This window comes from Diachasma alloeum, unplaced genomic scaffold, assembly GCF_001412515.2.
Source record: "Diachasma alloeum isolate Michigan unplaced genomic scaffold, Dall2.0 Dall_scaffold_00299, whole genome shotgun sequence".
Lineage (NCBI taxonomy): Eukaryota > Metazoa > Arthropoda > Insecta > Hymenoptera > Braconidae > Diachasma > Diachasma alloeum.
Genome location: NW_021680438.1, coordinates 1,397,555 through 1,424,990, shown reverse-complemented (window position 1 = coordinate 1,424,990; position 27,436 = coordinate 1,397,555). Strand labels below are relative to the sequence as shown.

At 36.7% G+C, this 27,436-nt stretch overlaps 1 protein-coding gene across 6 annotated transcripts; it reads right to left on the bottom strand.

Moving 5' to 3' along the window:
* Window positions 1-18: 18 nt before the first annotated feature.
* Window positions 19-27,436, bottom strand: LOC107039403 (AN1-type zinc finger protein 5). 6 transcript variants are annotated; one of them, XM_015258989.1, is made up of 5 exons: window positions 27,123-27,436; window positions 26,870-26,960; window positions 8,222-8,756; window positions 4,943-5,108; window positions 19-4,396 (listed from the first exon to the last, which is right to left on the bottom strand). In XM_015258989.1, the coding sequence occupies exons 3-5, from the start codon at window positions 8,501-8,503 to the stop codon at window positions 4,248-4,250; spliced, it is 597 nt and encodes a 198-aa protein (XP_015114475.1). In that variant the 5' UTR covers window positions 8,504-8,756; window positions 26,870-26,960; window positions 27,123-27,436; the 3' UTR covers window positions 19-4,247. The 6 variants fall into 6 exon arrangements, with proteins under 6 accessions (XP_015114475.1, XP_015114474.1, XP_015114472.1 ...); XM_015258988.1 differs by having other exon boundaries at window positions 26,844-27,436; XM_015258986.1 differs by having other exon boundaries at window positions 26,870-27,436.

Below are 27,436 nucleotides of genomic sequence, written 5' to 3'. Positions count from 1 at the left end.
ATATTTTTTTTCCTCTTGTTGGGGTGAATTGATTTATATATTTCTTCTTTCTCTCTTTTCCTCTTTAAATATACATAAATATAGTCAACTATAATTACGAATGTTGTTTCTTTATCGTGAAGAACCTTGTGAAGACGAAGAATGTGTGAAGAGTGAAAAGAGCTCTAGGGATTTTAAATGTAAATACACTAGTCTAAAAAATTCATTTACCTAATACGAAAGAAATCCTAGACACTAAAGCTGTTAGTTTTTTTCTTCACTTCACTCGTTCCCTTCCCGAAGGATATTTCAATCGGTAATATATGAAATTTCGTTAATTGTTGTTTTTTTATGATTTTCATTTAATCGCTTAAACGTACTAATATCATTTTGTTTTTCAAATAATTACAAGCATCGTTACGTCCTTATGTTGTAGTCCTCTCAGCCGAGCATAAGCACGACTGATAAATCCATCGATTTGTTTTTTTTGTCCATTGTTTATTCCTCATAAATATTGTTACTAGTGTTCATCGGTTTTTTTTTCTTCTATATACTTTTACCATTGTCCCTCTTTCCATATTCATTCACACGCATTCATTCTCTCCTCGTCAATGATTTCACTCATAACTTTTTTTAGTTGCACTCGTATTTTTTATCGTATTATTTTTTTTCACATCATTTTACGATTTTTTTTCTCCTGATTTTTTTATTTTTGTTTTCGTTTTTAGCGATCTTGCCACGCAAGTCCGATATTGCGGTATATATTAGAAAAATATGCTATGCCTAAAATAGGATGAAGGCCTGAAGGCAACCGTCAATATTTTATCTCGTCGTCGTACCAATTTAAACTCATGTGCGTTATTCTTCTGCACGTTTATTCATCATTCCTTATTTATTCATTTTCATACGTTGACACTTTTCCCCACATAATTGCCAGTAATAATTAATTATTAATCAGTGAAAAATACCAAGTGAACATTTAAACAATAATGCTAGATGTGAAAAACAATTAAATAGTCCAGACTGGGTAAGTAATCTGCCTGAGTGGAGGAAAAGGAAAAAAATCCAGAAACCGTGAATAAACGAAAATGAATATTTTACGATAAAAGAACCGTGAGAGGGAGAAATATTCAGTGAGTACAGGAAGACATTGATGCATATTATTCCATTGTTCATACGAGGAAAATCATGTGATATACTGATTAAAGAGAGTTATTATTTTGCGATGAAATTGTTCAATTTGTCGAGACAAATAATATACTCGAACCAAGTATATTGGATAAACCGATCGTTTCACCAGTCCATGATTATCTTTCATATAATTTTTATACGTGTTTTGCAAAGTATTCGTACAAAGTGATTGGCAGCAATAAATTGATGCAGCGGCGCTCTGTCACCATTACTAATATTACCTAAAGCGAATAAACATGTAAAGCAACAACGATTCTTTATTATTGTGTTCCTTTTATTTCTTCTATTTCGAAAGGCGCAAGAACCTCCGTCCACGATCATATGCTATCAGGGGAGTTTGGGCAAAATGGGTCTTCTTGAAACTTCGACAGGATTCGGGGGCATTTAGTCTCATTTCAAAGTTTGAAAAAATACCGTGAAGGTATGAAATTTTTTTTATTTTCATTCAGCCAAGCTCGAGATATTGACGCTTGAAGAAGGTCCATATTCCCCCATTTTTCCTTTTTCAACCAACAGTTGAGGGGCGATTTACTCAGAGAAAAAAAAATTTCGTTTTTTGAGGAAAAATTTCCAAAAGTACTATTTTTCGCATGATTTTTTCTCCGGAAAAATCTTACAATTAGATGTTTTTACTTTTTGTAACCGAAAAATTGAACTTGTCAAAATTCTCAAAGTATAAATTTTTGACATAGTTTTGTGAACATGAATTTTCGCTCCTTAATTGTGAAAAATTGGTGAGGAGATGCATTTTGAAATTGATTTATTCATTAAACATTTTAATATCTGGAAAAAATTTTTTGTTCAAATATTACGTGTAAACTTCATTCATGACGATATTCATAGAAAATCTTTGATAACAAAATCGACCCCTTGAAATAAACGACATTTTTTTGACAAATAAACTTCAAAATGCATTTTCTCCCCGATTTTCCTTATTAAGAAGCAAAAATTCGTAATTATATTTTTAAAAAAACTAAAAAATCTATACGTGCGGTTTTTTTTCAAGTTGAACTCGCAATTTTGACCTGTAAAATCGAATTCCTGGGAAGAAATCGTCCGAAAAATAGCTCTTGAAAAAATGTGCCCTAAAAAAACGGAAAAGTTTGCTTTTGCAGTGAAGTTCCCCTCAACAGCCCATCATCGCCTGATGAATTATCAAATGGTCTCTATGAGCATTCGCCAAGAGGTCATACAAGCTTTTCGCATTTCTCTCCGCATTGATTCTGTCCACGAGTGAAACATCAAAGGGCTCATCAATATGATGGAATATTTCGCTACCTACAAAGTAGTTTATTTACTCAATTTGTCTCACTCATTTTCTTCAATATTAATATTAAATTGATGATAATAAACTGAAACGAGTCGATGGTTATCTCCTGTTTATCTCAACACTTTATTATTTTTCCACTTCTGTGAAGTTGGTGACGACGTCAACCCGAATATACGCAGCTCTGTATTTATAATTTTTCAGTATCACTTCTAGAGTGCTGATCGTGGGCGGATCTCTGGGTATTCCCATCTCGATTAAATCGCATTTACAATTTTCCTCCATTCGTCATTGCTATATAACCAAAGCTAGGAAACAAATCAAACAAATTTGTTAATTTATTTTGACACTATTTGAAAAACACAGACGCCAGTTGATCAATCACGAGAGCTGGACATCCTCGAGGTGAAACAAAAAATATATATATTGCCAGCTGATTTTATTAATTACCAGTCAAGCAGTACCACGAGGACAGAGCTCTTCGCATTGTCCCCCTTTTTTGGCAAGCGAAGGGTCCACAGAATCATCAATCTTCATCCCCTTTCTCTTCGTTAATCACTGAAGAAAAAAAATAATGAAAATCCACGAAATTCGCGCAACCCAATGTCTCAAACAGTGTTAAATTTTTTTTACGTTTTTTTTTTCTTTAATGAGTAATAATGCTCGTTATATTCAACGTGAAGATTGGACAATAAACACACAGTACTACTTTATACTTCATTGCATTATTTTTATGAATCAATCGGCTAATATACTTAATAATTATTAGACTACTCATTAAACCTAGAAGTTGTGATCACCCATCAACGTCAGTCATCGCCTAAACAACACTCCCTTTTCTCAATATATATAGAAACAAAAAAGAAAAAAGATAATTATTGATAAAAAGAAAAATAATATTTAAGAAAAAAAAACATAATTTTCTTTCGCCCGTTGTTGGAGGCATCGGACCCCCTCTTCTTGCTCTCTTGGCTGGATCAAAAATCGACTCTGTCACACTTATAACCCACACCCCCCCTCCCCCGACCCCGCCCAATTCGTTTATCCCAAACAAGATTAATCTCCGACTGACTGACTGCACCAGGAATTTCGCGTCTACTTAAATATAAATTTATTGATAATTTTTTTTGCTATTAATATTTCGTTTTTTTTTTCATCGGTTTTTATCCAGCGAATTTTGCAGATTTAAGTAAATTAATAAACGTAATATAATAAGAATAATAAACCGTAATAATCATAGTGATAATAGTAGGTAATAGTAGTATGCTGACAGCAGTTAGTAACCAGATATTATTTTTTTTTCTTATTTTGTTTTCCTCTCATCTTGGCTGTTGAAACTCTCACTAGGATGACAATCTGACATGGCACTGACACTCGTGTTTGATCATCACACTCGCACACATTAAATTTCTTATAATTTTTTTTTCTCCTTATTTATCTGTTTAAATTCCGATTTTTATGACTCTCGCTGGCGTGTCAAAAAAAATTTTCACGTTCTTGCATAACCCATTTCTTTGTCTTTGACATTTTGGTCTCATTCATCAGCAGACACATCCATACATTCATTCATATTCTCAACTATTCACATATTTTTTACTAGATTCCCTTGCATTCTCCATTCCTCGATGTGCAATCAGCTGCCAGACAATTTATCTCGTTATTGTTACTTTTTTTCTCTTATCTCCGGTGTTTTTTCCATTTTTTTAATATGTTTTTTGTCATTTTTTTTCCATTTTTTTTCGTAATATTTTGTTTTTGTTTATATAGTTATATAACCATTTTTTTCCCAACGACTACACACTAAAATAGTTCAAATTTTTTGCACTTTTTCACCAACAACAACTGGATTATTGCGCCGTATCTCTTGGGCGCCCATTTCTCTGTAATCAAACTTGCAGTCGTGCTTGTCACTGTATCGATGCACAGAGCAGAAGAGTCCACCACAACGGCACTCAAATCCTTTAAAAAAAAGAATTATAATGGTTAAACGTATTCGTGGTATGGTTGATAAATATCTTTCATCAATATCTACACACTTCTACGATTTCTTTCTTAAATTCCATTAGAAAATTTTTATTCACATTAGAAATTTTATGTTACAGTGTTCTTAAAAACCTAATCCGTGATAGATTGATAAATTCCGAATACTGTGAATTTTTAATACAATTTTGTATCACATAGTTTCTGCGATATTCAACTCTAAAAAATGGGAATTTCGTGAAAGTATTTCTTATGCGATTCGAATAATTAATTAATAAATAATTGCTTATTTCATTCAAACAGTTATTGTTGGCTGCATTAACAACATATGAGGATAGAAAATCTCAATAACTTATGCAATAAATTAAGTAATTTAGAATTTTTTCCGGAAATCCATAGGGACTCCTGGGACTCTTTTGGGTGCTATTGTCTTAGCATAGACCTTAATGATAAAATTTGGTAATTGAAAATCTCGAAATTAATAGCAAAACATGAAATTATAGAAAGATAAAATGAATTACTCACCAGTTAAGCCTACTTTCTTGCGACAAAGTGCACAACGATTTTTCTTCTTTTTTGGATCTTTGTCAGTCTCTTTGCCATCAAAGCAATCATCGGTGTCACCACTGCTGACCGAGCCCTCGGCCGCCCCACTTGCTCCAACTTCACCGTCCTGATCGTCCCTGTTTACCTGATGATTCACCCAATCTCATTAATGAATGGGCAATGAATAATCAACGAAGATAAATATCCAGAAGGAGGAAAAAATTAAATCCACACAAATGTGTTGATTCATTCGAGCCAAAACTGCGGAATTGATCCTTTCTGGAAGTTTCCTTCGTTAATTTACATCACCGAAAATAGAGATGACTGTTAATTGTAACATTTACTGATCTTCTCGACGAGTTAGTGGGAAATGGTGGGCCATGGCTAGAGCCCATAAGTATACTGGTGAATTTATCTGTTTAACCCCGAAAAATGTGTGACAATTTTGATTGTTTAGGCGAATAACCATAGTAACAATTTCATTCGAATATTAGAAAAAATTTCGAACTTGGGAGAGTCATCGAGACATGGAAAAATGTTATCGAATAAAAACGTTGTGTTCCCAATGCTCTGCGATGGAATTCTTAGAACTTTCACGTGGAATTAGAAATTGATGTTGTGCTACTCGTTAAAGGAATATTGAACAATTAATCAATTCTCTTAATGCTCTAAATTTTCATATGATCCATTTTTCTTAAAAAAAAGGCAATGCGCAATGCAGATATTCTAGAGTATATTAAACAGACAAATCCGTATTATTTTGAAAAAAAGCAGTTCATATTTGAATATTTTTCGTTTATTACATATGAATTATCCTAGTTAATTATCTATCCTTAATTTTTTTCCTCTTATTTGTAAATCTTTTTCTCACTAATGCATTTTCTGTTCTTATTAGTCATCCCTGGAATTTAATTATCATGACACTTGCAGAATTCGTCTTGAAATATGAAACTGAGATTAGCTAAAAATTCACCAGCGGAAAATGCGATTTTGGAGAATTTATGAGTGCACAAATATTTTTAAGTCATGTACAAACTCTTTCGTGCTTAAAAACGTTTGTACGTATGATTCTTTGACTGTTATACTCTTAAAAATCCCCTGAATTAACGTCTCCGCTGGCGAATGTTCCGCTAGTTTCAGTTATATGCTCAAAATATCTTCAGAATTCAGGTCTCAATGTTCAGGTTTCCACAAAAAAAAACTACAAATGGAACGAAATTTTTCATAAAGTACTGAATGTTCATGATAATTGTTTATGAAATATGTAGTTTGTTTGCGGTTGCATAACTGGCAATTGTATGAGTAGAATTGAATATTAATAGCCTCTCTGAATGGAATTTCCCACTTGTCTAGAATATTCAAAGTCAGTTATCATATTTCCAGGTAAATTTTACTGCATAAAAACGTGGCAGAAGTTCAGTTCAGCTTCAGTGTTGCTGAAAAATTCAGGACAAATATCTAGTACCTCTGGAAAATTGAGTTCAGTTCACTGAGGAAAAAAATTATTTTTGCCAAATAGTCATTTATTTGAGAAACGCATTCATTTTTTCAAAATCGTATTTCTCCAATCGAGTTATTCCCAGACGAGCTTGACGAGCTTTCAATCATATGACAATCATGCTGCTCTAGAGAATGACTATGTTGCAACATGACCTTGGATGAACTCCTCCAATGATTATTCATTTTTTATAAATTTCTTATTTTGTAGAAAGAATTTCGATTTAATAAATTCAATTTAAAAATTTCGATAATTTTTTAATGTTGATAATTATTGAGGGAATTCACTTCAGGTCATAACTAACATGATCACCTTCTAGAATAATACAATTGTCATAATTGAAACCTAATGAGGATTGCCTGGAAATGACTCGACTGAAGAAATATGGTGTTGAAAAAATAAATACTTCCCTCAAGTAAATGGATATTTGGCAAAACATTTTTTTTTTCTTAACGTAGTAACTAATCCTTCCATCAGTGTGCGAATAAGTAGAATCTGGGGAGCTATTTTCAACATGCTTTTAAATGTTTATAGAAAAATATCAGCTTAAAAGATTAAAACTCGGAGTTTGTCATTTTTCCGTGAATTTTCTTAGTGATTGTAATTTTTCTTTTTGTAACTACAGATATCGATCACGCATTGACCCATATGAGTCTGTGCAACGCTTTTCAGGAAATCGTTATCATTAACCATACTATATAAACTCTAACTCAAAACAAAGTGCTCTACAATCGCTAATTACCATGTTAACGTGAATTTTTCATTCTGCGCATTCCTCAGTTCTTATTTTACATTTCAATCTTCCTGATAAGTTCTGATACCTAACACTCTCAATAGCCCACGAAAGTGTATGCAATGCTTTCTAGAAATTTACTGTTATCAAAAATTTTATCTGAACTTCTATTAAAAAATTTCACTTTTTTTTCATCTTCTAAAGTAAATTATCATTGAATGACTCAAATGAAAGATAAATTAAATTAATTAGATGAATAACGCATCGAAATTAGAACAGAATACGTCTAGGGAAAATACAGAGTTAAGAGTATGATATAATTAATTAACAATCTAATCATTGTTTAATGCCATGCAATTAATTTTAATCAATTAATTAGGTCTGTTTAATTGAGTCTGTTATTCACAAATTTAATTTTTTTAGTGGTGATAAACGAGATTGAATAATGTTAAAGAAATTGGGCTGGATAATTATTATATAATTATCATTTATAATTACAGGAACTTTGTCAAAATTGAAATTTTGTTTTTAAAAATTCATAATTTTACAGAAAAATCAATGGACGCTGTGAATTTTAGTTCAATTATTCCACAAAAATTGATAGAAATCAGGACAGTTCAGATAAATGTTTTGTTAAATTTTTAATTACTTGAAAATTCAGCCTAATTTGGTCATTTGGAAATTCAAGTAAGCTAGGGAAGTCTAGTCTTCCTGTTGCCAAAAAATTTAGAATTTCATTGAATTTTCGAAGAAAGCTGCAATTTTACTCTTATTCCCCCAATCGAATTCAATGTAACTCTCCGGAAAATTACTAGTCTGTCTGTCTAAAATTACTAGTACTAACTGTCTATGAAATTTCAATTTCTTCTAACCTTACGATTCTGTTGAGGGTCCAATTTGTTGGACCAAAAAATTTTAGTGGACATTGGAAAACAAAACCTTGAGGTATTGAGTTAAATTTTTTGGTCAAATTCCCCCCCCCCCTTCCCGCCGACCCCATAACACCCTTAAAAATACTAAAACATACCTCTTTGGGACCAGGCAGATCTGTCGTTGGCTGTGGTATGGTGGGAATGGTAGGCTGGGCAGTCCCCGTTGATGCTGGACTGCTGAAACCGCTTTGCAACGTACCAGCGTTACCAGAGACGGTCTGTGAGGCTGAAACAGTGGCAGCCGATACTGGGGGTTGTTGTTTCTTCTTAAGATTCTCCTTGTAGCAGAGAGAGCAGAGGCCATCGGTGGCCGGTGAGCCATAGAATCCACAGCCACTGCGGCACAGGGCTTGCATAGGGTTTGACTCACGCTCCATATTTGTTTTTTTTTGTTCTTTTAACCCTCAATATATATCTTGGAAATTGAGTCTTTTTGTTTATCTTTCGTTTCAAAGCTTTAACTTGATATTTTCGATTATTTTATGCGGAATATCCTAGATACAACACTGCTTCATGAGAAAAAAAAACAGTGGGAAGTCGCAGTCACCTCGATTCACGGTAGTTTGTTAAGGCTTGTCCCGGCCCTTCTGCCAATCCTACCTCCACGACTGGCTGTCACCACGGGTTTATCTGGAAATCAATTATATTCAATTTATTTACAAGGAGGGGTAACACGGAGATTTTTTCGATTTTTACGATTTTTTCGATTTTCTAGATTAAAAGGCCTTTCCAGCAAAAATCTGAAAGGTCTATCTCTTTAAGGGGTAACGGAAGCCGTCGCAAAAGTTTGTTTTTTCAACCCATTTTTCTCCGATTGTGTCCAATGTAAATGACTGAAAGTTTCACCAAGTATTGAGGAGAGACTAAGTGTTGTCCTCCATCTATTATTTTTCAGATTTTTCACAAAAAAAAAATGCAGAAAAATTAACGACACAGCTGATGCTAAAAAATAATAGATGGACGACAACGTTTAGACTCGCCTCAATACTTGGTGAAAATTTGAGCCGTTTATATTAGACGCAATCGGAGAAAAATGAGTTGAAAAAACAAACTTTTGCGACGGCTTCTGCTACCCCATAAGGATATCCACCTATCTTTTAGTTTTGTACAGATCACACTATAGATTCAACGATTTTCAATTGTCAAATTTGAAAAAAGAAATGAATATTGAGCATTATTATTTTAAATAATAAAGTTCGGTAATCTATTGTTTAATTAACAGGATTGTTCAATTCTATTAATTAAACAATAGATTTTTTTTAACGTTCCTGGTTTGCAGATAGATAATTGAAATGGTTTCAACTTTTATAATAAATAATTTCTAACACTCATGAAAGTTGGAAATCATGTAAAAAATTATCGATGATGAAAAATTATTTTTTTATGCAGTTTAAATTTACTTTTCCCCGTTGCACTCAACGACTCAACTGGACCCTATTCAAACGACTTTAAGGTACATCCTTAGAAAACAGGTTTCTCTTACGGTTGTCCCCACGTTTTTCATAGATAATGTTTATAATATTCCCCAGCTATTGAAAAAAATTCTAACTAGCTGTACTACACCCCCAAACTCGATTTTTCCATTTTATAAGAAAACTATTTTTATGATGTTCTTAAAAAACGAATCCATCTTAAATTGATAAATTCCGAACACTTTCTTATTTAAATAATTTTATCGAATCATTGCTTATTCGATTCAAACAATTAGTCAACAAATAATTTTCTTTTTTGATTCAAACAGTTATTGTTGCCTTCATCAACAACATATGAGGATAAAAAAAACTCAATAACTTGTGAGAATGCAGTAAATTAACTCATTTCGAATTTTTTCCAACTTTTGGGTGGTGTTGACTTGGGATATACCTTAAATGAATGAATGAAAGAAGAAACTAGTCATTTTGCTTTTTCTTCTCGTAGAGAATAAATTGGGCAACAACTGTTAATGGAATATTATTTCTGCGAGGGAAGTTGAAGAATATACTTGTAAAACCCAGCTTTTAGCAGAAAAATATCTAACAGAACTTGAGTTGAAGACGCTCAATTCATTCATTAAATATGATGAATCAATTCAATGATGTCAGCTTAGTCATTAACACTCAACTATTAATTTATATTTTTAATATTTTTGAGTGGAAGAGGAACGGATCGACTCCTTGCAACAAGGAAGAATGGGCCTACTTCAATCTTTTGATTTTGAGCTTGAAAAAAAGAGCTCGGGAATAGCGTCAAATTCGTTAAATTTCACGCAACGAGTCTCCAGTCATGGACAATGAAAGCTACTCCATTTTGCCCCACTCACATTTATTTCTAGGAAAAAGTTATAAACTAGGCCAAGATTAATCTGATAAAAATTTGATAAAACTTTGACCAAGAACATTTAATGAATTCATTAAAAATTGCGAACCTGTCAAATCTCTTCACCTGCGTTTAATGACTTTATGACTAATTAAAAACTGTGCTAGCCCCTGAAGGCTGGACCTCCTCAACAATTTAAACAATAAATCACCACCTAATCACCTAAATTTAATAAACACCGCACATTTCACTTTATACAAAACCGCAAAAATATGCAATATTGTTTACGAGGGAAGTTGCAAAATAAAATGGTAAAGCCCAGGTTTAAGTGGAGGCATATCTAATAGAACTTAGGCTGAAGCCGTTCAATTCATTCATTAAACATGATGAATCAATTCAATGAGATCAACTCAGTCGTTGACTCTCAACTATTAATTCCCATTCTTTATATTTTAGAGTGAAGGAGGAAGGGGGATCAACTCCTTGCAACACGAATGGACCTTGTTCAATCTTTTGATTTTGAACTTGAGAAAAAGAGCTTGGGAATACAGTCAAATTCCTTAAATTTCACTCAGCGCGTCTACACTCCTGGACAATTAAAGCTACTCCATTTTGCCCCACTCGCACTTATTTCTACGGAAGAAATTGTAAACTAGGCCACAAGTTTTATCTGATAAAAATTCAATGAAACTTTGACCAAGAACACTTAATGAATTCATTAGAAATTACGAACCTGTCAAATATTTTCACCTGCGCTTAATGAATTTCCGACTAATCAAAAACTGTGCTAGCTGAAGGCTAGATCTCGTCACCAACTTAAACTATAAATCACCACGTAATCACCTAAATCCAATAAACACCGTACATTTTACTCTGTACAAAACTACGGATTCTCCGGAGGACAATTCCTGTTGTTGTTTCCCCGAGAGTAGAGCTACAACTGACCCAAGAAAACGTGGAATAAACTTCATAACATGAATTGAGAGCTGACAGGGCCGATTTGGATGTCCTCCAATTGTTGAATGTTCAAGAAATTTTCTACATTCGTTAAATCCGAAAATGAGGGGAGAGGCGAGTGATCCCTGAGTACACCCCCAGGGGGTCCGCTCAAGCGTCAGGTAAGGAAAGGGTGTGAGGGATTAACTCCATAACAGGTATCGACTTTACGTTTATGAGGGTTTACCTTTTTCGGTTGTCACTGATACCAATGAACCATTCTCAAGAAACTGTTGATTGTCCCCTAGTTTTGTGACCCCAATAACAGAACCTTTCCTTCACAGGTCTACCGAACCTGATAACAATTATCTTCTCTCATGAAATTATATAACCCATGGGGTATATACACTGCAGTGTTACTGCAAATGTACCTATTGAATTCTCTTAACTGTTCTAGAAATCTGATGAAGACAGGCAAGGAATACCCTAGCCTCGAAAGACCGCAAAATGGTAAAACGGTTTAATAAGTAAACTTAGCTCTTAGCTGAGTTTTCGAAAAATATCTCCGAATCTAGAGGAGATAGTGAAAATTTCATAATAACCTTTTTGTGGCTTTTCATTCGCCCCACAGAAAGGGTTATAACAACGATTCCTTTCTTTCATATGTCTACAGAACCTGATAGCAATTATCTTCTCTCGATGAAATTATATAACCCATGGGGTATATACACTGCAGTGTTACTACAAATCTATCTATTGAATTCTCTCAACTGTTCTAGAAATCTGCGGAGAATGAACAGGTGGTGATGAAGACAGGCAAGGAGCACCCGAGCCTCGAAAGGCCGAAAAATGCCTTCTTCAAAGGCATGAGTCTCATGAAATCAGTAGTGAACGGGTAAAATAGTTCAAGTCGACTTAGCTCTTAGTTGATTTTTCAAAGAATATCTCCGAATCTAAGGGAGATGGTGAAAGTTTGGTAGTAAATTCAGCCTAGTTTTTCATTTTTGCAGCGGATTAAGAGCTACAAAAAAGGTTATAACAAAGATTTTGCTGTTTGCCTTAGATTCCCATATATTTATTGAATACTGGCCAGTAGTCAAAATCGATTTAAACTGTTTTACCCCCTCGCTATTGAAATATATTTTCCATAAAACATATTTAAAGAAGGGGTCTGCAGAATTGACTGGAAAACCGTCCTGAGTATTACGTCTACAAGGATCTATCCTTTTAGATTTTTACAGACTCCAATAAACATTCTTAAGAAATTCGGGAATTTCGTTTGGTTTTCTGAGTTCAATACTAGACAAAACGTTTCGGACATAGGTCCACAGAAACTGATAACGAAATGCCAACTGCTGTCGGAATCAGTGGGGAATAGGTAGATAGTGATGAGGAGAGTCGGTGTGTTGACCGAGACACTCCAGCTACGAAAGACCCTCAAAACCCCTCAAACTTTCTCAAAGGCAAAAGGCTCATGAAATGTGTTGCTTATAAAATGTATTCAAGGAAAGGGCGTGGAGGATTAACTCGAAAACCGCTTAGAGTATTACATTTATGAGGATCTATTCCTCTAGATTGTCACTGACCCCAATAAATCACTCCCCAGGAACTCTGGATTGCCCTCGGGTTTCGTGACCCGATAGGTAGAACCTTTCCACCACGTGATACCCTGGATCCACAGAGCCAGGTAACAATCATCTCCTCTCGACGGAGTTATCTAAACCCACATGAAAAATCTACCAGTTGAAGACTGCCAACTGCTGCAGAAATCTATTAAAAATGACCAGATGCGGATGAAAATAGTCAATATGTTGACAGGCGAGATGCACCCCAGCCCCAAAGGACCCTAAACCTTCCTGAAAGACATGAATATCATAAAATATATTGCTATTGAAGAAAGGATGTGGAGGATTTGCTCCGAAACCGTCCCAGGTTTTACATTTATTAGGATCTATCCCTTTGAATTGTCATTGACTTCAATCAACCACTCTCTAGGAAGTCCGGATTACTCTTTTCTTTAGTTATCCCAAAAGGTAGAACCTTTCCTCCATGTGTTACCCTGAATTCATCGATCCAGGTAACAATTTTCTCTCCTCGAAGGAGTTATCTAAACTCGTGTTAAAAATCTGAAAGTTGAAGACTTCAGAAAAGTATTAAAAATGAACTGTTTCGGAAATCTTCAAAAAATGACCAGATGTTAATGAAAACAGTCAATGTGTTGACAGGGGAGATTCACCCCAGCCCAAAGATTCCTAAAACTTCCTGAAAGGCATGATCATCATAAAATGTATTCCTATTTAAGAAAGGGTGGATAGGATTTGCTCCAAAACCGTCTCAAGGTTGACATTCATCAGGATCTACCCCTCGAATTCTCACTGACAACAATTACCTCCTCTGGACGTAATTATCTAAATCTGTGTGAAAAATCTACCATCTGAAGACTTCCAAAAGCTCCAGAAATCAGAATAACCAGACCTTGACGAGGCCAGTCAATGTGTTGACAGGCGTGATGTACCCCAGCCCCAAAAGAAATCCTAAAACTTCCTGAAAGGCATGAACATCATGAAATATATTCCTATTTAAGAAAGGGTGTGGAAGATTTGCTCCAAAACCGTCTCAAGGTTAACATTCATCAGGATCTACCCCTCGAATTCTCACTGACAACAATTACCTCCTCTGGACGTAATTATCTAAACCCGTGTGAAAAATCTACCATCTGAAGACTTCCAAAAGCTCCAGAAATCAGAATAACCAGACCTTGACGAGGCCAGTCAATGTGTTGACAGGCGCGATGTACCCCAGCCCCAAAAGAAATCCTAAAACTTCCTGAAAGGCATGAACATCATGAAATATATTCCTATTTAAGAAAGGGTGTGGAAGATTTTCTCCAAAACCGTCTCAAGGTTAACATTCAACAACAACAATGACCTCCTCTGGACGTAATTATCCAAACCCGTGTTAAAAATCTACCACCTGAACACTTCCAAGAGCTCCAAAAATCAGAGAATAACCAGACGTCGACGAAGCCAGTCAATGTGTTGACAGTCGAGATGCATTCCAGCCTCAAAGAGCCCCCAAAACTCCTTCAAAGCCATGAAACTCATAAAACATACTTCCCTTCACCAGGACTCCTGGCATCGCAGAAGGAGGGAGAGCCCGCGGGGGCTTATCTACATAAATTTCTGACCTCCCTTGGCAAGAGACAATGCCCGTGACGGAAAGGGGTGGCTTTCCAAAGTAGTGGGGACGGTGCTGGGTGGAGGGGGGGGGGGCGGAGAGGCGCTGATAAAGGGTGATAAGGGGTGGCCACTGGGGGGCGGGAAAGGAAAAAAATAAAAGAGAGGGGGAAAGGGACAGCATTGGCAGACACACGCAGGCATATTAAACGTCCAGATGAAAGAAAAAAGCTGCCTCACTGAGCAATATCACTCACTTTCCAGCACGCAATCGTGTTGCAACCGATGCACAACATGGAGTAAGAGTGTCTCTCAGGCATTTAAGTGGGCTCCCGTGTCCGTATCGCAGAGGGAACACGCCAGTACACATTGAAACACTCACTCACACACACACACACACCAGAGAGTTGTTAATGGGCCAGGAGCGAGAAAAAATATTGCACAGATTCCGTTCTATCCTTCTCTCTAGTCCCTTCAGCGCCGTCACAATTCCGCTGTATCTTTCACTATTTATTTATTATCGTTTTATTCACGTCCGTATTTTCTGACCAGCGCTGAGGATTTCCCCGCTACTCGTATCCTCTCGTCTCCACGGTACACACATACACATTAATATCACCCGTGAGAGCGACTCACTTCACTCCGTCAAAGTCACACATACACAATTTCAATTGAAAACGCTCTAACCAACTCGAGTCTATTTTGTTACTCCGAAAAAAAAAACGAATTCCCTGTTGGGTTTGGTCACAATTTTAACGTCAAAAAATGGTCGAACTGGGGCTGCGGCGATTAGTGACTTGGGGACTCGCCGCCGTCGTCGTCACGACGTTCGATATTTTGAGTTTGATGATGGGGTACGGGGACCCGTGGATTATTTGAGGCGAAAAGGCAAGGACGGAGGAGAGTAACGATAACGACGACGACGGACGAATGTTTTCATGATGGCGATACGAAAACTACCCGTGCGCTAGCACCATCACTGGAGGGGGGGGAATGGGCGGATACCCAAGTGCAGCGACACCGTCCAGGGTTGGTTTACAATCGACGGGTTTAGAAAGACCCGTTAGGTTTTTCGGGGTCATGAACCCCTCGGGTCATTTAAATGACAGAAAAAATGAGTGATTTTGGGGTTTCGGGCTTCAACAGGGGCATGCACGACTTCTTGGCTTTTTCCTCTCGAAATGTTCGATTTCAGGGAGATGGGGAAGCGGGTGGATCTGCGCAGAGTGATAGCGCAGGGAAATGTGCGGTGGGATTGTCAGGTGGAAGGGGGTGAGAGGTAAATTAATTTATGGAGGAGAGAGGATGCGGAACGGAACAAGCGAGATGGCGCCAGTGAGTATTCAAATCCCACTTGATCAACATGCGCAATGCGCATTGTGCGCTGTCACATGTCTCAAGTAGTTTCTGCAACAATTAGGGGCTTCGTGGGATTAATGCTGGTTTTTACACTCGCAAGAGTGATCAGTCAACGAGCATTGGAGAGGGGCGATGTTTGTCAATTTATCGAAAACTGCAATTTTTGTTAACATGAGAGTGTTCAAACGGCGATGTTTTCAAATTTGATTAATCAATTTTCGATCCTTTTTTCCAGACATCGATGTTTTTCACCAAACTAACGAAATTTTTCATTTTTTTAAGGAAAATATTCAATACATTTTTTTCAATTATGGAGAGACTGTGAGTTTTTAAATTACCGGGCTATCGGAGTCAACTTTATCGTTATGTATGTCTAAAAACGAATAATTAGCGCAAAAAAATTAATTGTTTATTGCTCGTTTGCCCTACAGACACTTGAAGTGTTACAAACAGTCCAGAGTCTCCAATTTTTGAGGTTAGAGATTTTGCTTTCAAAATTTTTGTAAAAAAGTGTACAATAGCAATTCCGAGTTAGTTTTTTGACATTCGGCTCCTATACAACAAATTTCATTATTATTTAAATAAAAAATTACACCATTCATGTAAAATAGCCCGAAAAAAATTTCTAAAAGAATCGAAAATATATTTGCAATATTTTAAGGATGATTTTGCGCAATTTTTTATATTAAACAAAACGAAATTAGCTTTGTAGGAGTCGAATTTTAAAAAAATAATTCGTAATTGTTATTGTACACATTTTTTCAAAAATTTTGAAAAAAACCTCTAGCTAAAAAATTACAGGTCGTGGATTATTTTTAACATTTTCAGCGTCTACGGAGCAAACGAACAATAAACAATTAATTTTTTTGCACTAATTATTTTTTTTCAGACATATCAGTATCGAAGCGATAAATCGAGTTAATTCGATTTTGCCTATTAGCCAGTTTTTGACGAATATCTCGGAATCTAAGAGAGATGGAAAATTTTTTGTCATAACCTTTTTTATAGAGCCAATTGAGGGTTATAAAAAAGGTCATGGGAAAAATTTTTCTATCTCTCTTAGATTCCGAGATATTAATTAAAACTTGTCAAAAGTAAATGTCGACTTAACCCGTTCACCCCTTCACTACTGATATATAATCGATCTTCAATGCATGAGAAATCTCACTCCAATATCCCACGACTTTTAAAATTCATAGTCGTGAGCTCATATTGGAGTGAGACTTTTCATACGTTGAAGATCGATTATATAAATCTGAGAACGAATAATTTTCAAAAACAAAAAAAAATTTTTTTTTGTTTTTGAAAATTATTCGTTCTCAGATTTATATAATCGATCTTCAATGCATGAGAAATCTCACTCCAATATCCCACGACTTTTAAAATTCATAGTCGTGAGCTCATATTGGAGTGAGACTTTTCATACGTTGAAGATCGATTATATAAATCTGAAAACGAATAATTTTCAAAAACAAAAAAAAATTTTTTTCTATTGTTCGTTCCCCCGAAAACACTTAAAATGTCAAAAACAGTCCAGGGCCTCCAATTTTTGAGCTGCGAAGGGTTTTTTTTTCTTCAAAATTTTCGGAAAAATATGTGGAATAACAATTACGAGCTAGTTTTTTTTTATTAGCCTCTTACATGGCTAGATTTGCTTTTTTTTGTATTTTTTTACACAAATAGTGAATTTTTTATATGAAAAAAACCGAAATCAGCTGTGTAGGAGTCGAATTAAAAAAAAACGCCTGCAATTCTTGTTCCACACATTTTTCCAAAAATTTTGAAAAAAAAAATCGTTTGTAGCTCAAAAATTGGAGGCCCTGGACTGTTTTTCGCATTTTAAGCGTTTTCGGGCAAACGAACAATAAAAAAAAAATTTTTCTGCACTAATTATTCGTTTTCAGATCTATATAATCGATCTTCAACGTATGAAAAGTCTCCCTCCAATAACCCACGACTTTTAAAACTCATAGTAGTCTCCCCTTAAAAATATCGCCCATCCCTACCTCACATTCATTGCTAATATCGAGCAATATTAGGGAATTGAGGGGAAAACCATAAATATCTGAATGTCTGCAGCTTCTAAAAAAAAATCTTTCGATTTCGCTCCACCGATCACGAGGTATTTTCGATTGAAACCGGTCCGTTTTGCCCCCCTGCGCCGATATATTCGCTTTTTATTGGACGGTATGTGCGTCACTCGTACGGGTGGCAGTGGATACTAATGGAGCTGGGAATTAATTGTCTTGGAGGAATAATCTCTGTACGCCGACGTCACGGAGAACCAACGAGGGGAATAGGATTTTGGGTTTCAGGGGTTTGGGACGGCATTCTGGAGCAAGGGTGTCGCGCTAATACACCTGTCCCACCAGTCGTCTCCCTCCCCTTCCCCCGTAACTCGAGAGTAACGAGCGTTCTGGTGGGCTTGACCTGTCGCCAAGGTTCAAACGTCAAACATCTGCTGCGCCGAACAATGACCAGAAAACCTGTATTATCCGTCAAATACGGAGATATTTTGGCAATCTCTTCGGCTTTTTCGTCTCGCACTTGTCATAATGTTTTCTTTTTCGCTGGGGGAGAGAGAGAGCGTAAAAATAGACGATGTCAGTAGCCTTTGGTGTTGTTTTTTCATCGGAGTTTAGTGTATTTTATCGAGTGGAGGATGGATATCAGCGAATCAATATGCGGAAATAAAATAATTCATGGGAGTTGGTTGGTGTCCAAGGTTTTTATTAATCGCACGATCACGGTATTTCAATGGAATAAATTTGACAAGTCTGTCCTCGAGAGCTGCACGATTTCATACGTATGTTTAATGTATTACAGACACAAAGAGATTATTTGGGTGCGTGTGGGGTTTGAAATAAAGATTGAGAAAATCTCTTTGACGCAAGTTGGTGCGCGAATGGAGCTCCGCGCTATATTCGTTCGTAGTGGGTTTTTAAACGCGTTAGTTGGTGTGGCAAAGGTTGCACGAAGGACGATAGGCTCTAAGCTCTTGTGATGCGTTGGTGTGAGGGTATTTAACGTATTCGAGAGGAGAGCGAAGGACGCAGCTAGCCCGAATAATGACCCGGCTTCGTCGGATGGTATCAAGGACGGAGTTTACTTCAGTCGGTTAATTTTGAACTTGAGGGGGGATTCCCGAATTCATCGGTCCTCTGGCGAGTTGGGCGGGGGTGGGGGCAGGAATTGCTATGATTTGGGGTGGAGATTGGACTCTAGAATGCATTTTCAGAGAGTTTTGACTGCTGACAGGTGATGACAAACATCACTCATTTACTGGGGTAAATGAAGAATCTTTTCTTTGTTCTAAAAAGAGTTTAGAATGTAATTTTTCCTGAGTGGATGTGGAAATCATAGATGGAATTATAAATTAAAAAATCAGATACTGTGGTAATGCCAGTCTTCAGACGCTAAAAGTGAAATAAAGACATGTCAATCGCGAATTCAGTAGCGAAACGGTAAACCGGGTTAAGTCAATTTTGACTGGTGCCAGTGTTTGACGAATATCTCGGAATCTAAAAGAGATGGAAAAATTTTGCTGTCTCTCTTAGATCTCAAGATTTTCATCGCCACTTCGCTACTGAATTGTGATCTTCACGGAGAGAAATTTTCGGTAAAAATTACGGAACTCACAATTCGCTCACCGATTACGGAATCGACTTCGAAAATTTAAGTGACTGTATCGTAACTTTTCACAGGAGATTTAGATAAAAATTACGGAATACTCTGGAAAAATTCCGTGACAGTTTTCCGTAAAATTTCCTACAATCACATTTCGCTCCGGAATTACGGAAAAGATACGTTATTTTTATTGAATATTTCTCTCCGTGTTGTTCATCGATGAATTTTGACAGTTTCTTAATGTCGATTTCTGAATTTACTCTAAAAATCACTTACTGATTAATAAATCCTAAATCATTTACTGATGTAAATGAATAATGTTTGTTCTGAAAAGAAAAAAGAATCTCAATTTTTCTTTTTGGATGAGAGAATCAAGAATAAACAACAAATAAAAAAATTAACAGTGACAACGTGAGTGTTCAGACACAAAAATTGAAATAAAGAAATGTCAATCACAAATTGCGATCTTGTCCGTCGATTTGAATTTCCTCCACAAATGACTCATTTACTGAAGTAAATGAATAATGTTTGTTCTGAAAGGAATTCAGAATCTCATTCTTTTCATTGGATGAGAAAATCAAGCACAAACAACAAATAAAATAATCAAAAACAGTGAGTATTCAGTTACGAAAATTGAAATACAGAAATGTCAAACACAAANATCGCCCATCCCTACCTCACATTCATTGCTAATATCGAGCAATATTAGGGAATTGAGGGGAAAACCATAAATATCTGAATGTCTGCAGCTTCTAAAAAAAAATCTTTCGATTTCGCTCCACCGATCACGAGGTATTTTCGATTGAAACCGGTCCGTTTTGCCCCCCTGCGCCGATATATTCGCTTTTTATTGGACGGTATGTGCGTCACTCGTACGGGTGGCAGTGGATACTAATGGAGCTGGGAATTAATTGTCTTGGAGGAATAATCTCTGTACGCCGACGTCACGGAGAACCAACGAGGGGAAGAGGATTTTGGGTTTCAGGGGTTTGGGACGGCATTCTGGAGCAAGGGTGTCGCGCTAATACACCTGTCCCACCAGTCGTCTCCCTCCCCTTCCCCCGTAACTCGAGAGTAACGAGCGTTCTGGTGGGCTTGACCTGTCGCCAAGGTTCAAACGTCAAACATCTGCTGCGCCGAACAATGACCAGAAAACCTGTATTATCCGTCAAATACGGAGATATTTTGGCAATCTCTTCGGCTTTTTCGTCTCGCACTTGTCATAATGTTTTCTTTTTCGCTGGGGGAGAGAGAGAGCGTAAAAATAGACGATGTCAGTAGCCTTTGGTGTTGTTTTTTCATCGGAGTTTAGTGTATTTTATCGAGTGGAGGATGGATATCAGCGAATCAATATGCGGAAATAAAATAATTCATGGGAGTTGGTTGGTGTCCAAGGTTTTTATTAATCGCACGATCACGGTATTTCAATGGAATAAATTTGACAAGTCTGTCCTCGAGAGCTGCACGATTTCATACGTATGTTTAATGTATTACAGACACAAAGAGATTATTTGGGTGCGTGTGGGGTTTGAAATAAAGATTGAGAAAATCTCTTTGACGCAAGTTGGTGCGCGAATGGAGCTCCGCGCTATATTCGTTCGTAGTGGGTTTTTAAACGCGTTAGTTGGTGTGGCAAAGGTTGCACGAAGGACGATAGGCTCTAAGCTCTTGTGATGCGTTGGTGTGAGGGTATTTAACGTATTCGAGAGGAGAGCGAAGGACGCAGCTAGCCCGAATAATGACCCGGCTTCGTCGGATGGTATCAAGGACGGAGTTTACTTCAGTCGGTTAATTTTGAACTTGAGGGGGGATTCCCGAATTCATCGGTCCTCTGGCGAGTTGGGCGGGGGTGGGGGCAGGAATTGCTATGATTTGGGGTGGAGATTGGACTCTAGAATGCATTTTCAGAGAGTTTTGACTGCTGACAGGTGATGACAAACATCACTCATTTACTGGGGTAAATGAAGAATCTTTTCTTTGTTCTAAAAAGAGTTTAGAATGTAATTTTTCCTGAGTGGATGTGGAAATCATAGATGGAATTATAAATTAAAAAATCAGATACTGTGGTAATGCCAGTCTTCAGACGCTAAAAGTGAAATAAAGACATGTCAATCGCGAATTCAGTAGCGAAACGGTAAACCGGGTTAAGTCAATTTTGACTGGTGCCAGTGTTTGACGAATATCTCGGAATCTAAAAGAGATGGAAAAATTTTGCTGTCTCTCTTAGATCTCAAGATTTTCATCGCCACTTCGCTACTGAATTGTGATCTTCACGGAGAGAAATTTTCGGTAAAAATTACGGAACTCACAATTCGCTCACCGATTACGGAATCGACTTCGAAAATTTAAGTGACTGTATCGTAACTTTTCACAGGAGATTTAGATAAAAATTACGGAATACTCTGGAAAAATTCCGTGACAGTTTTCCGTAAAATTTCCTACAATCACATTTCGCTCCGGAATTACGGAAAAGATACGTTATTTTTATTGAATATTTCTCTCCGTGTTGTTCATCGATGAATTTTGACAGTTTCTTAATGTCGATTTCTGAATTTACTCTAAAAATCACTTACTGATTAATAAATCCTAAATCATTTACTGATGTAAATGAATAATGTTTGTTCTGAAAAGAAAAAAGAATCTCAATTTTTCTTTTTGGATGAGAGAATCAAGAATAAACAACAAATAAAAAAATTAACAGTGACAACGTGAGTGTTCAGACACAAAAATTGAAATAAAGAAATGTCAATCACAAATTGCGATCTTGTCCGTCGATTTGAATTTCCTCCACAAATGACTCATTTACTGAAGTAAATGAATAATGTTTGTTCTGAAAGGAATTCAGAATCTCATTCTTTTCATTGGATGAGAAAATCAAGCACAAACAACAAATAAAATAATCAAAAACAGTGAGTATTCAGTTACGAAAATTGAAATACAGAAATGTCAAACACAAATTGTAATCTCGTTCGTCGACGAGTTGTACAGTTTCGTAATATAAATCTCGACATTTATTAAAAAATCACGCGTTTACTGACGTAAATGAAGAACCTTTGTCCTTTAGAGAATTCAGAATCTCCTTTTTTCTCATTTGATGTGAAAATCGAGAATAAAGCAACAAAGAGAAGAATCAGAAACAGTAACAGCGCGAGTATCCAGTCAATAAAATTGAAATAAACATCAATCATGAATTGCAATGTCATCCATCAATGAATTTGTACAGTTTCGTAATATAAATCTCTACATTTACTCCGAAAATCACGCGTTTACTGAAGTGAATGAAGAATCTTTGTTCTTTAAAGAGTTCAGGATCTCTTTTTTTCTCATTTGATGTGAAAATTAACAATAAGGCAACAAAGAAAAAAAAGTAACGCAAGTATTCAGTCACTTATATTGAAATAAATATGAATCATGAATTGCAATCTCATCCATCGATGAATTTGTACAGTTTCGTAATATAAATCTCTACATTTACTCCAAAAATCTCTTGTTTACTGAAGTAAATGAAAAATCTTTGTTCTTTGAAGGAATCAGAATCTCTTTTTTTCCACTGGATGGGAAAATCAAGAATAAAACAACAAAGAGACGAATCAGAAACAGTGACAACGCGAGTATTAAGTCACTAAAATTGAAATGAACATCAATTATGAATTGTAATCTCGTCCGTCGATGAATTTTGACTGTTTTATAACATAAATTTCTACATTTACTTCAAAAATCACGCGTTTACTGAAGTGAATGAAGAATCTTTGTTCTTTAAAGAGTTCAGGATCTCTTTTTTCTCATTTGATGTGAAAATCAACAATAAGCAACAAAAAAAAAAGTAACGCAAGTATTCAGTCACTTATATTGAAATAAATATGAATCATGAATTGCAATCTCATCCATCGATGAATTTGTACAGTTTCGTAATATAAATCTCTACATTTACTCCAAAAATCTCTTGTTTACTGAAGTAAATGAAGAATCTTTGTTCTTTAAAGGAATCAGAATCTCTTTTTTTCCCCTGGATGGAAAAATCAAGAATAAAACAACAAAGAGACGAATCAGAAACAGTGACAACGCGAGTATTAAGTCACTAAAATTGAAGTAAACACCATGCATGAATTGTAATCTCGTCCGTCGATGAATTTTGACTGTTTTATAATATAAATTTCTACATTTACTCCAAAAATCACGCGTTTACTGAATTAAATTACTCCAAATGAAGCATAAAACAACAAAGAAGAAAATCAGAAACAATGACAACGCAACTATTCACTATTCACCCACCTAAATTCAAATAAAGAACTGTCAATCACAAATTGTAATCTTGTCCGTCATATTATAATTTTCCACAACTCACGCTTCAATTCGTCTCATCCTAAACCCGTGAATAAATTACAAAATCAAGCAATAAAAAGGCTAAACGTGAAGGAATTAATTTCTCAAGAGCCATCCAATGAGTCAAGCCTCGCTAAAAATAGTCCCTTAATTCAGAGAAAGATAATTAAAACAACAAGGACGCCATTAAAGAATCTAAGCCCATACGTCTTGCGACAGATGAAAAGACGCGACACATGTTTTACGCGCTCTCACTTCCTCCGAAAGAGTCCAAAACGAATGAAACCCTAAATGACACGTGTCTGTTCGCTTTTCCTCAATCAAACAAATGTCTCGCGTCCTTGCCGAGGACAATAAACATTCTTCCTGGGTCATGTTACAGCAAGAAACTTTGGCCAAGAATAGGCGGTGGGGCATTCGGATACTAGAGGAAAACAAATCCGAGTCTTCACTGGGACACGTGTCCGAATTTTTTCCACGAAGACAATCTGTCTAATCGGCACGAGGAATTTCCAGAATTTTCAATTTCTCCACAATCATCCGTGAGAATGACGCGTCACTCAGGCCAGTGTGACGTCACTCACTCCAAGAATCAACGTACTCCCCGCGGAATTGACTCACACCGAGAAACGTAGTGACACGATGACGCACACTGCAACTTCCCGATTACTTATCAGACACACTGAGTCTCAATTCCGAAACTGTCATCAACGCACAAAAGTAAATATCACCCGGAGCGACAAATAAAGCCGCGCGTACACCCAACAATGACGGGAAAACAAGAGGACAAAGTGGACTACATGCCCAATCACTTGAATTCCCCTCGAAACATTGGAGTCAGCTGATTTCCCCGTTTCTTGCGTTATCTGACGCAACAGCAAAATCAAAATTCCCTCTAATCGAGGGGCTTCGTCGCTGAAAAATAACGATAAGGTACGCGCATTGAAATTGAAAAAAACAATAACAGAGGAGTAAAAATGGGGGTGACAACAAGTGGGAGAGAAGTGAATGGTGAATAGCAGCGGGGGAGTGAGTGAGGTAATAAAGATTCGATGGAAAAAAAAGTTGAGGCCTATTCAAGAGTGAGTTAAAAACCCACGCGGGCGTAAAAGTGGAAAGTACGATGTGTTTCGAGACGCAATCGTGAATCAAACGCGCCTAAGCTCTTGACCCCTTCCTTATCATATCTCGTGTGTTCGATCCAACGCAGTTGGGACACGGGAGAAACGAGCAAAAATACATTTTTCGAATGTGTTGACTATTTTCGTAGGAAATTTATGTAAAACGTATGGAAACTGTTGAGATTTGTGTATTACACGGTTAAAAATTTTCGGCAGAATTTTCTGAAATTTCAGAAAAATCAGGAAAATTCAGGGAAAAATTGAAAATTCATGTCATTTTGATTCTAAAGATTCATGTTCCACTGAAAATTCATGAATTTCCGTGAATTCTGCTTGAGAATGTTTATCCAAAATCGCAAGTAATGAAAAAAAATTGATTTTCTTTCAACTGAGAAATGAAGTCATTCCTTTTATCTTGACAAAAATTTCAATTCACCAACCCACGTTTATTATTCAGCAATAGAGTGTACGAAATCCACCAAACGCATGCCTAACATGCGCTCATATGGGATAGAATCAAACATTTTCTCTTTTTTTCGAGTACCTTATTTTTTTTCTGACCATTCGATTCTGTATAGTTTTGCACATTACCTCCTACTTTTATGTCTATTTTTACAGCCTTATAGTAGGTGAAATATAAATTTCAACGTAAATCTCGTAAGAGCCCGTATATAAGGAAATATTTGTTTCTTCATTTCTGGCGAGAAGTTACTTTCATATGTTCTGCTATCAGTCAAAAAAATTATTGAATTTTCCTTGAACATGAAAAAATAAGATTTGCTGAAAATGGCTAAACATCCTTAAAACTTGAAATTTCATAGCCATTTTTCCCCAAATTTGATTCAGTCTGAGATTTACTATAATATCTTCCATGAAATTTCATGTGTCTGTCTGTCTTTTTTGTTTTTGAATGTTTACACAATATCCATTGATACCTCAAGGGGATTGGGAAGGGCACAAAATGTAAAAACCCGAGAGTCTCCACATACTGAAATAAATACTCATGCATTTTTCGAATGACTGCTCCTGGATATCTGGGATTTATAGGTGGATAAAATTCTGATAATGTTTGGTGCGCTATTCGAGAATTGGAATGGTAAAGGGCCCCTCTCCCTCCCTTTTTTATTTTTCCTCTTTCTTCTCTTTCATCGGAGTTGGCAGGAGGTGCGTTGGAAGCAGACGGAGGCATTGTCAAGTTTTTCGTTGAGACTGGGTAGGGCGAGGGTGAGGAGAACTCCACAGACTCTCCCGCAGGGGCCTTGAGGGGTTAAGAGGCAGAAACGAGAGAGCGAGAAGAAGAAGAGAATCAAACGAACGAGCGAGATGAAACCATGTGAAACACGAGGGGGGCGCAGGCATGAGCGTGAGCGTGCAAGTGTACACCTCACGCTGCTAATCGTGTCGGCGCTGGCGTCGTTCATACGTATTCGACAATCAAAAAGAAATAATCTCAGGAAATAGCAATCGAGTGGGGAAAAAATGCAAAACCCGGAGGAAATTAATGAGCGATCAACAATTTTTTTCCCCATCACTTCCAGAATTCTCCCCGGAAAATTGAGTAGTCGCTTGGCTTCTTTGTTGAAGCTGAAAAGAGGCAGTGGCATTCTACTCGTAATCTCTACGTACGATTTTATCACACACCCATGGCCACGATTACGCAGAGAGACCGAGGACGCAAGAACAATAAATGTGAAACGGATATTACGAATTTAATACGAAATAAGTGAATTGAGACCTCTTGGGCACGTCTATATGACTCGGGCATTTGGTCTAGTTCATGGAGGAGGGGAGGAGCCGAGGGTACTCCCCCCCTCAGTGGATGAGCGATTTTATTTGGTAAAAATAGGTACACCCTGTTGGGAGGAACTGAGAAAGCTCACTTTTGCGTTTATTGCGACACACTCACCGAAGGCTGCTGTGGTGTAGCAGGGCGCAATATGTCAGCTGACTAGACGTGTGGCCGTTCGTAATCTCGCTTCAGTATTCCACATAATTCACTGTAAAAAACTTGGCTTTGTTTTATCGATATCACGTCAATTATTAAAATCCTCAGTTTGAATAATTGATATCAGCGACACGTTTTATTTGTGGAATAATAAACGTCCTCAATGCGCTTTAACACTATTCACGAGGCACTTTTCAATCTTCCTTTCCCTTACTTTTTCCCTTTTTCTTCTTCCACGGTGTTGTTTCTGTCCAACGGCTTCAATTGGTGGTTTCACTTCTTCATTGGGTAGTTTAATCTCTCAAATCATAACTAGTGAACAAAAGAAATGTCAACAAGTTCTCTTTGTGATTGTTTGAGCTTTCACACCCAATTAACGTTTGATAGTTATTGTTTCAGTGATAATGGAAAATTTTGAACCACCAAAACGTACGGGCGGAGGGACAAATACTGCTGATGACTGGTGTAAAGTTAGAGCTCGCTGGCTATTCCCTATTCCTTATTTCTAACCCTCCCCACCACTGCCAG